This window comes from Pseudorasbora parva, chromosome 17 (assembly GCF_024679245.1).
Source record: "Pseudorasbora parva isolate DD20220531a chromosome 17, ASM2467924v1, whole genome shotgun sequence".
Lineage (NCBI taxonomy): Eukaryota > Metazoa > Chordata > Actinopteri > Cypriniformes > Gobionidae > Pseudorasbora > Pseudorasbora parva.
The window spans coordinates 6,699,258-6,709,835 of NC_090188.1; the positions used below are offsets into that span (position 1 = coordinate 6,699,258).

At 36.2% G+C, this 10,578-nt stretch overlaps 1 protein-coding gene across 2 annotated transcripts in view; it reads left to right on the plus strand.

The window, feature by feature from the left end:
• Nucleotides 1–6,301, plus strand: part of runx3 (RUNX family transcription factor 3) — a 73,973-nt gene extending 67,672 nt beyond the window's left edge. For both annotated transcript variants that reach the window (XM_067420639.1, XM_067420640.1), the window contains exon 8: nt 2,741–6,301. In XM_067420639.1, coding sequence (XP_067276740.1) covers nt 2,741–3,264 — 524 coding nt within the window. In that variant the 3' untranslated portion in view covers nt 3,265–6,301. The remainder of the gene's footprint in view (nt 1–2,740) is intronic.
• The last annotated feature ends 4,277 nt before the right edge of the window (nt 6,302–10,578 follow it).

The window sequence follows — 10,578 nt, forward strand, 5'->3', positions numbered from 1 at the left end:
CTTATTTTTTTTATTATATGTACATTCATATAAATGTACATATTCATAGCATGACAATCCGAATTTGAGTGTAAACATAATAAAAGTACTGAGGAAAAGAGAAACCTACACTGTAAAAAATTATTTAGAAAAAGTTACCTGGTAGCCTTAAAATTTTGAGTTCATTGAAATTAAAATTTTGAGTTAATACAATGAACATTTTTTGAGATTCGACAACCTTTATTAAAATATTATTAAAAGATTTTGTAGGCATATTGGGTAATTGTGTGTGTTTTATTTCTGATGACGCAGTGAAACATGCCAAATAGTGCTATTTTCATGATTTATCAAATTTTTTATGTGGTTCGGATACAAAAATATTTTGAGTTTCTGTTTATTAAACTAAGTTCCTTCATTGTATCAACTCAAATTTTTAATTTCAATAAACTCAAAATTTTAAGGCAACCAGGTTACTTACTTTTTTAAGTTAAACCAACAAAAAACAACAATATTTTTTTACAGTGTACTTCTGTTTGAATCGTGTGGATAAAAAATGGAAAGTCACTCCCTTAAACATGCTTTCAGAAAGCCCAAAACATCACTTTTTATTATGTTAATATTGTTTCTGAAGAAATTGTGTTTTTTCCCCTTAACTGTTTTAAATATTCATTAATAGTAATATTTTTTCAGTATGCTATTTTCCCCATTGAAATTAATATTATAAAAGGGGAAAATTGGGTTATTCCACGTTTCCTTCTCTTTGCTTTTTTTTAAGACTTTTTCCACTGGTACTTTTTTAGGTCATATGCATGGAAAAACCACAAACTAGTCATTTTTTTGAGCAGAGGTCTTCAAAAGAGGGTCAGTGATGTTTTTTGTTGTTGTGGTGCAAACATCATAAAGTACATCAAAAACGTTAATATGGCACTATATAAAAGTTGGCATTGGCCAGGCATAAAATAAAACTCAATTTAATAACAATATCAATGTATTTCTATCCAGTATGGGGGCTGATAAGGTTATCCTGTGAGGCACTAGAGGGAGACACTGAGTCTGAATCTGTGTGTCTGTGAGGGTAATGAGGGTAAACCATGTCTACAGTTTGGGTGTTATATCTGGTTTGCAGCTGTTTCTCAACTCATTTGTCAGATTTCCGCTTTTAGTAATTGATCTTGTATGGTGTGCGCGCGCGTGTGTAAACCTTACGAGACAAAATGTCCTCACAAAGATGGCAATCCTTGTTCTTGTGAGGGATATTTTTGGCAGCTTATAAATCATATCAACTGATGTTTTTTGAAAATGTAGAAAGTTTGTGATAGTTTTATGGGTTTGTGTGTGTGTGTGTGTGTGTGTGTGTGTGTGTGTGTGTGTGTGTGTGTGTGTGTGTGTGTGTGTGTGTGTGTGTGTGTGTGTGTGTGTGTGTGTGTGTGTGTGTGTGTGTGTACAGCTGGAATTCGTAGCCATATTAAGTTGAATCAACACCAGCTGAGATCCTGAATTCTCCTCGGTTTGAATCAGATTCTGGTCCCCCAAAAGAGTAAAAGGGACCATCGAGAGAGAGAGAGAGAGAGAGAGAGAGAGAGAGAGAGAGAGAGAGAGAGAGAGAACATGTTCTGTGAAGAAGAAGAAAACAGACGTTAAGGAAATTGAAGTGGAACTGTATGCTTTTCTCTCTCTTTCTCTGTTTCTGTTTGTAAATGGACCCAGTGCCCCAGACAAACAGGGGAGAGAGTTTTAAACGAGTCAGTGGCACGCACAGACGGCATTCTCCTCCCTCAGGCGCCTGCATGCCAAAGCCTGCTCCAGTATCCCAGCAGCCCTTGCTCGTATGTGGGCAAAAATCAGAAAAATAAAGTCAGAAAACAGATCAAACTGACAGAAGCGAGCAGCAGTTTGTGTTTGTGTGCAGGTGCACAGATGTTTGTCTTGCACCTGTTCTGACAGAACATGAACACTAAATAAAAAACAGACTTCAGAGCATACCGGTCTTCATCATCCTCTTCTTCCTCCCCAGCCTCATAACCTTACGCTTTCATAACCTTTTACTTTTACCATTGATCAGACGTTTACAAATCAAAATAGGTGGCGCTAGATCGGTGCCTCATAGCGTTCTTTGGCAATTGTTCATCTGAAGATCATTTTAATATAATGTATATTAAATATTAATAAAGTATAATCACATAAATGGTAAAGTCATATATTTTTATAATAATGATTATTTTTATTATTGTTTTATTTATTAATAATATTATTATAAATTATACATTTAAAATAATTACATGTACAAAATATATAAAATAAATAAATAAATAAACCTTTCATTTTATTTACATTATTTAATTCAGTCTTGGTCTGAATTTATAAAAGTTATCGAAATTAGTAAAAAGTTACTTTATTTTGAAACCATGGATTTTTTTTATTTATTTTTTTTTGGCCAAAAAGTGGAATCTTGTGTACATTATTTGCTTTTTCATTCTTGTTCAAGTTCTTATTATTGTAATGAATATATATATATAGTTTTCTCATTGCTGCAATGTGAAAAAAAAAGATATATTTACGTTTACAAAAACAGGTTTTTTATGACTTTGTTTTATGGTTATTGTTTTATAGCCAAAGTTGATGCATTTCCTATTTTGGATCATTTCTGGATCACAAAAACTATGTATTATTTAATGATTTAAAAGGATTTAATCAGTTATTTATTTTTTATGTCTATTACTGAAGTTGTTAGAAGTGACATTTTCTTCATCTTCCTCATCAGGTTCGGAGCTGTTCCAGCAGAGGACATCTTTCCCGTCTCTGTCTCCATTAACGGCTCCTCGTTTCTCCGATTCACACATGCATTATCCGGGTCCTTTCACCTACTCTGCTAACCCGTCCAGCACTGGAATCGGCGGTCTCAGTGTGGCCGGCATGCCCACCTCCAGCCGCTACCACACCTACCTGCCGCCTCCCTATCCCGGCAACCAGAACCAGAACTCCCACTTCCAGACCAACTCCTCGCCGTACCACCTGTACTACGGCACCGGATCCGGCTCCTACCAGTTCTCCATGGTTCCGACTGGAGGCGCCGGATCGGGAGGCGACAGATCGCCCACCCGCATGCTGACGTCCTGTACCGCGGCGGGTGGAGCCGGCGGCACCGCTGGAGCAAACAACAGCCTGCTGAACGCCAGCCTCGGTAACCAGAGCGATGGGGTGGATGCTGACGGTAGCCATAGCAACTCGCCCACGGCGATGAGTGCGTCGACACGCATAGACGAGTCCGTCTGGAGGCCTTACTGAGAAATGGTGTGCGGAAAGACTGAAAGAGAGAAGAGGTCAAAATTAAGTGCATGTTCGATCGTTTTATGTTTCTTTGTCCTTCTATGACGTCAGTCGCTTCTAAGACAACCAAAGTGATCAAATGACCAGAAATTAGTTGACAGACGGGTGTCTTTTCCCTCTGGATACGGCACAGAAACGGACCGAAACTGAAGGAGGACACGAGTCTCACTCATTAAGGTGTATATAGATAGAGTAAAAATTATCCTAAAAAAATAAGAAAAGGCATCCTATAGTAATATATCAGCGACCTTTTTGTTACTGAAAAAGCCGAGCAATCCAAAGAAACAAACAGCAGGTGCTTCATGGACATATTCTGACGGGCCTGTAACTGAAAAAAAGACAATGTATCAGCCTTACAAACCAGTCTGCCTGAAAGCTGTAATTCCCAGAGTGCTTTGCAGTCACGAAACGCTGCAGAGGCGAAAGCGTTTGTCACACAGACAGTATGAAAGAGCTTTGTGGAGCCGCAGGACTGTGAGACTTTTGATGTGTAAATATACCAAAAATGTCGCCTCGCAACTTTCAGGTACTTTCCGAAATTTCTGAAATAGTCTTGAAATGGTGAGATGTGATCATATAATACAAATGTGGGTCAATGTGAGCGATGTTGTTTCAGTGGGTTTTTGGGATGCAGGAACATTTCCAGGTCATATTTATTGGAAAAATGAGAAATCATATTTTGCAGAAAAGGATGCCATTCATATTTTTTTTTACATTATTTCAATCAAAAGGAAGCACCTATGTTCTTATAGTAATGGAAAAAACTGATTATTATTTCAAGTATTATTTCAGGTGCAAAACATGTAAATGTGCAAAAGCATAGGCATCATTTTCTTTATGCAAAAAATCATTTTTGTTTTGATTTTGAGTTGAAATTTGATCTGGACGTGTTTTTGTGATGAGATTCACCCTTAAGCTGTGGGTTTACGATGTGTAGAAACGTAAAACAGTGTCTATAATCTAAAGACAGTCAGGTTTTTTTTTTAAGTTTCTTGCTTTGCACCAAAATCACAAACAATTAATTTGTCTTTAAACTTGTGGAGACTCGTCTCTTTTGGAATAGTTTTGAAAAGAATCTTTTTTTTTTCTCAGTGTTGATCGCTTTTTATAACTTTGCAGTTTCTTCAAATGATTCCGATCTCAGATCGCGCTCAGTTTTATGGTTTGTGTATTTTTTTTTAATTTATTTGAGCCAAAGTGGATGCGCTCCAATTCCGGGTTGTTTTCCGGGTCACAAGCATTTCATACTTCTTTTTTAAATATGATTATTCTTTCTTGATTTCTTTTTTTAATCTTTGTTTTAATATAAAATTGGAAGTTGTGCTACTGTAATATATTCTTTCTAAATTATACAATGCAAATTTTAATGTATGTTTTTCCAATGCAGCTTTAATGCACTAAAACATTTATTTAAGAGGTTATATGTCCATGAAAACCACATAATGGAGACATTCTTACCAGATTGAGTTCCACACGATATTTAGTCATATTGCCTAAAAGGCCATAGAGTCCAACAATCACCTGTTGTCATCTACGTCTCTAAAGTGTGAAAAATATGTAGCTCTAAGCACCTACATTATGTGTCTATTTTTCCAACCTTGTTCTTGGTATGACTGAAATCGGATACAATAATTGGGCACGTTTGAAAGGAGATCAGTCTCGATTATTTGAATAACAAAACCGTGCACATGCTCATACAAGGAGGGTAAAGTGGCCATGACACACACACACACACATTCATGTAACAGGTGTAAGTGAATATTTCAGCCCATAACCCAGAGGTTTTTCCCATGCTCACACCTGCTGCCTTCACCTGAGGGCGAAGAGCCCCAAAAGAGCAAAGGAAACGAGTAGAAAGATGGATGAAGAGAGCTGTATCTCCTTTCACAATCATGGTCATCCTTCAGGCCTTGTTATCCAAGCAAAAGTGCCCGTGTTCAGCTTGATTCACGGCCGCTTTGATGCCTTTATGGCGACGGTTATTCTCCTTCCCATTGTGCCTCCCCTTGATTATCGCCTGAAGCTGCAGTCTACAGGAAAGATGGATTCAAAATGTGAGCCGGTCTAGTTACAGGCGGGAGTCGGTTCTCTCCTGCGAGGACTTCTGGGTAATAGAAACCCGTGCTATGGGAATCATTTGCTTCTGCGATTCTGAAGTATCGTTTAATGTTTCTCTCAGTGCCTCGGTCTGGATCTATTAATGTCTGTGGATATCAAATCCTTATGTGAGTTTGTTGTGATTGTCGATTATCATTGAGATGGTCAGAGAATCCAAATCAGGCTAAATTAATATTTGCTGGCCCAAAGTAAGACCAAAGACGTATATTTATTTCCACTATCAATACTGGTTTTTATTGTGTGTTGCATTCAACCTTCTGTTGACACCTACACTCTTCAAAATAAAGGGTTCTTAAATGGTTCTTTTGGCAGGTGTATGGTTCCATGAAGAACCTTTAATATCCAAAGAACCTTTCAATTGCACAAACGGTTCTTTGTAGAGCAAAAGGTTCCTTAGACTATAAAATTGTTGGGGAAAATGGGTATTTAAGAAACCTTTCACAAAATGCTTCTTTGGGGAACCAAAAATGGTTCTTCTTGGCATCACTGCGAAAACCCATTTTTGGTTCTTCCTGGCACCTTTATTTTTAAGAATGTAGGCTCTGGTCCAAAACCTACTGAGCTCATTTATGCCTGTGTAAAGCGTTTCAGATCATTCGATTATTTAAAGGCGTGTCTGTGTGGGCATCAGCGAAGCTCAGGATGTTTTGGAACACGTCTTAAATGTAGCCAGTGATGTGAATGTCACTGAAGGCCACGAGTCTGTGATGTGCGCAGATTATCATGCGGAAAAAGCTAAAAAGCACAACACACTCCTGTAGAACAAATTGTCTTCATTGTACGTTTGTAATTTTGGTTCTGAAATATGCTCTTTTGTTTCTTCATTGTGTGGTAACAATGTAGTTTTTTATGCATTTTAATTAAAAAAAGATCAGGATTTGCTTGTGATTTCATTTACTTGTCATTCATGTTTTGTAGTTCAGCCATATATTTTACAATGCAGTAAAATATATAAATATATATATAAATTCAATTTTAATAGTGTTATTGATATTGTAACTTCGGCCATTTTTAACTTTTTAAAATTCAGTTTGGCCAACTGAAATATTTAGATGTGATCCGTCACTACCAAAGCTTCAATTGGAGAGCTAATTTTTTCACAGTACAGGTTTTGCCCTTTGGCCTAAAACACTGATCACTGACTCATTATCATCTGAATTCAGTTTATGATTCTTCTCAGCCTACAACATGCTGGATCGTTCAAATCGAAAATAACTCACTCCCGCTAAACATTTACTCTTCGAATTCTCGCACCCAGGAACAATACAAGTTGACACCATTACGACAAAAATGTTGCTAAGTTTCCGACTAAAGCAAGCCGTGAAGCCGGTATTTGACTGGTTAAGCATATCCATAGCAGACTGGTGGACTTAAGACGGCAACATGCCCAGTGCATTATGGGAGTTTTTGTACCTTTTTGGCAAAAGGGACGACAACACGCCTTTTCTCATTTTTCTCAAGTCAGCAGTACCAATTAAAACATGTTTTTTGTGCCTTTCTATAGGCAGCCAAGTTTTATTGAAAGCCCATTTTGCCAGTGTTGAAGTGTCCCTTTAATTTTAAAGGTTTGCTATATTTTTAGTCCCCCTGTAGTCAATCATTTTAACCCTTCCAATTCATCTTTGATAACTAAAGTAACATATTTAAAGTATTTTCCTGTGGAATTCATGAATATGCAAATTAGCCCTGCCTCCACTCACTCACACCAGCTCAGAGATCCACAGGGTCAACTTTACTGTAGTAAACACTCTCTCTACAACGTCTGACACATAACCGTAATTAATATAATTAGCTTGACAACATTATCATTGACAGACAATAATGTGTTGCTGTTGTTACACAAACCATGTTCCTGTCCGGCATCTCAGTCTGCCTTCTAAAAATCTGCATCCCTAGATACAACTTAGAACGTCAGTGGAGAAAGGCAAATAGTTTATCATAACATCATAATATACATCATATACATAATCTTCCCCCCCCCCCCCCCCTTGCTAAATGTACCAGATTATTAATTTTAACAGAAAAATATACCGGGATAACCTGCTTCTGTTGAGACTCCCCTGCTTCAGAGCATAGTTAATGATATGCTAAAGCCCGCCCACACATTGAAGTGATTGGTTACAAGGTAGTTTATGATGTCAGAAACACCAGCAATTTGAAACTCTTTGGTTCACTGCAGTTTTAAGGACAAAATATCAATGGTGTTGACTTATGAATTTGCACATGGGTTGTCTTAAACTTAGCGTATTAAATTCACTACATAGACATAATTGTTAAAAACTTGATTTTCAACTCTTTAAAATCTTTAAAAACAGCTTTACTTTTAAAGAAATAACACCGCTTCTAACTTTGACAATTGTTTAAAATAATTTACCCTCAAATAGCCTAGAAAAACTTTTATTCTACACAAAAGTTCATAATACTCGAACAATAAATAAAAAATAATAATTAAGTCATGTACACTACCATTCAAAAGTTTGGGGTCGGAAAGAGTTTTTTAATGTGATTTTGAAAGAAGTCTTTTCTGCTCACCAAGGCTGCATTTATTTAATCAAAAATACAGTAAAAGCAGTAATCTTGTGAAATATTTTTACAATTTGAAATACTTATTTAAATATATTTTTAGATGTAATTCATTTAATGACATTTATTTAAAATATAAATCTTTTGTAACATTATTTCTTTACTGTCACTTTTGATCAAGTTAATGCATCCTTGATGGACAAAAAGTACTTTTAAAAAAACTGACCGCAAACTTTTGACCATAAGTGGCCAAGAGAAAAATCTGTTTTATAATCATACATAATGTATGAAACCTGGTAAATCTTCTAAACAACTAAATGTATTATAAACATAGCTGAGGAAATACTCATATTTAACATGCATATAACCTTCAAATGTGAAGGATTGTTTTCGAGCCAACATTCAAAGTTTGTCTTGACAAACCTTCATTTTCTAATTGAATCAGAGTTTGTTTATGTGTGGATGTGCTTGCTGTCGCTTTAGAGGATCTCACGCTAACATTTTCACACTTCACACAATCATAGATGAGCTCAGTTTCACGCCTTCCACCGGACAAACAGCAGCAGCTCTGTATCTACACAGAACGTCAAAGATGTGTGAAGATTCACATGCGTGATAGTTCAACCACCTCCGTTCATCTGATTTAACCGTCACAAACTCCCCAAGACACAAACACAGAGTTCGGCTGCTCGGACTGTGTTCAAATGTAATGCGAATGTAAACATGGCCGCTCTTCCAAACCTGTCATGCAGTCGGAAACCGGCAGACATTACTGTCAGACCAGGTAATTATTTGAAAACTCGCTTAATTGGATGCGGTGACTTGCATCACCCTCAGCGACTGTAAATATAGCCGGTGAATTCACCTAATGGCTCGTGTTCAGTGAATGAGATGGGCTTGATGGGTGTGTGCTGTATTTCAACATAAAGACACTACTGTCAAGTTTTAGGCTCTTGAGGAACATGCACAAGGTTGTTATTGTAAAAACTTGAGTTTGGTATAGTCATGGGTTTTTTATTAACACTTAGAGCTTTTAAACTTGGCCACTAAACTTGCATCTATCTATCTATCTATCTATCTATCTATCTATCTATCTATCTATCTATCTATCTATCTATCTATCTATCTATCTATCTATCTATCCATCCATCCATCCATCCATCCATCCATCCATCCATCCATCCATCCATCCACAGTGCATCCAGAAAGTATTCAAAGCGCTTCACTTTCTTTTCAACATTTTGTTGTTACAGCCTTTTGCAACATAATATCTATCTATCTATCTATCTATCTATCTATCTATCTATCTATCTATCTATCTATCTATCTATCTATCTATCTATCTATCTATCTATCTATCTATCTATCTATCTATCTATCTATCTATCTATCTATCTCTTGTTTCTCGGTCTTTGTGTGTATAAAGTCCTCATGCTTGCCATTGTAATCTTTTAGCTCTTGTCCATCATAAATGTAAAACCGTTGAGTTGCTGGGGTTTTCACTCGTTTGTTCGTTTTTTTGTTTGTTAGTTTTTTGCGGTCTTATATTTTGGTTTCAAATAAATGCTATGAATTAGAATCCCTTCTCTATTCTCCTATTGAACCCCATGTTACAGTCACTCTATCATAGAACAGAGACAAACGTCAAGCTTTTAATTAACTAAAGCTCAAGGGAAAACTTGAGAGAAACTGATGTGCAAGAAAGTTTCTCGCTTTCTTGCACACTTTATAAATACACAGGGTTATCGGAAAATCTTTTGCAAGCCTGGTCAGCGGTCAGAGCTTACACAGCAGAGAAGGTTAAGCCTCTTTCTCTGATAAACATCTGAAGTATAAGACGGAAACACCATATGGCTTCATCATGACATTTTAATAAAAGCTTAGGAAATTATTGCTTAAATACCGTATCAGCTTTCTTTGGGTTCATTAAGATTTTCTTGTTCGTTTTTTGAGCAAGGATGCATTAAACCGATCAAAAGTGTCAGTAAAGACATTTATAATGTTACAAAAGATTTTTTTTTTTTAAATAATTGCTGTTCATTTGAAGTATAATCAAAGAATCCAGAAAAATTTCACAGTTTCTACAAAAATAATAACTGTTTTTAACATTGAAAGTATTACATTTTTTCTCAGTCGCTTTGGTACATTTCTCGAATCATCCTCGACATTTGGAAACAGTAAGTGCATTTCTCAAAACAATTCATACAAATAGCAAAAAAACTCTCGCTCAAAACCTTTATTTCTTCTCTCAGAAGTAAATATCTGTGTCAATGAACATGTCAGTGCCTTGTGTACGGATAACAGTCAAATTTCTTAATCATGTTGTCAATATAACAGACAGACATATAATCTGGAGGGATGTTGTGATGTAAACTATGGCGAAAGTTAGATGTGTAAATTGTAGGTTACACTTACACTTTAGTGTATGTGAGAGTTTGTTTGCAAAATTCACATTTACGATTTTTCTGTTTGTACTGTAATTTGTTGACAGATATCAATGCGATACCAAAAGGAAAAACACAGCACTGTAACTAAGAGGAAAAAAACAGAAAAACAAAAGTAGAAATGTGAATGTCTAATGGAAATGTATAGAGATATGCTTGACATATTATGATAACATTTTGCATGTAT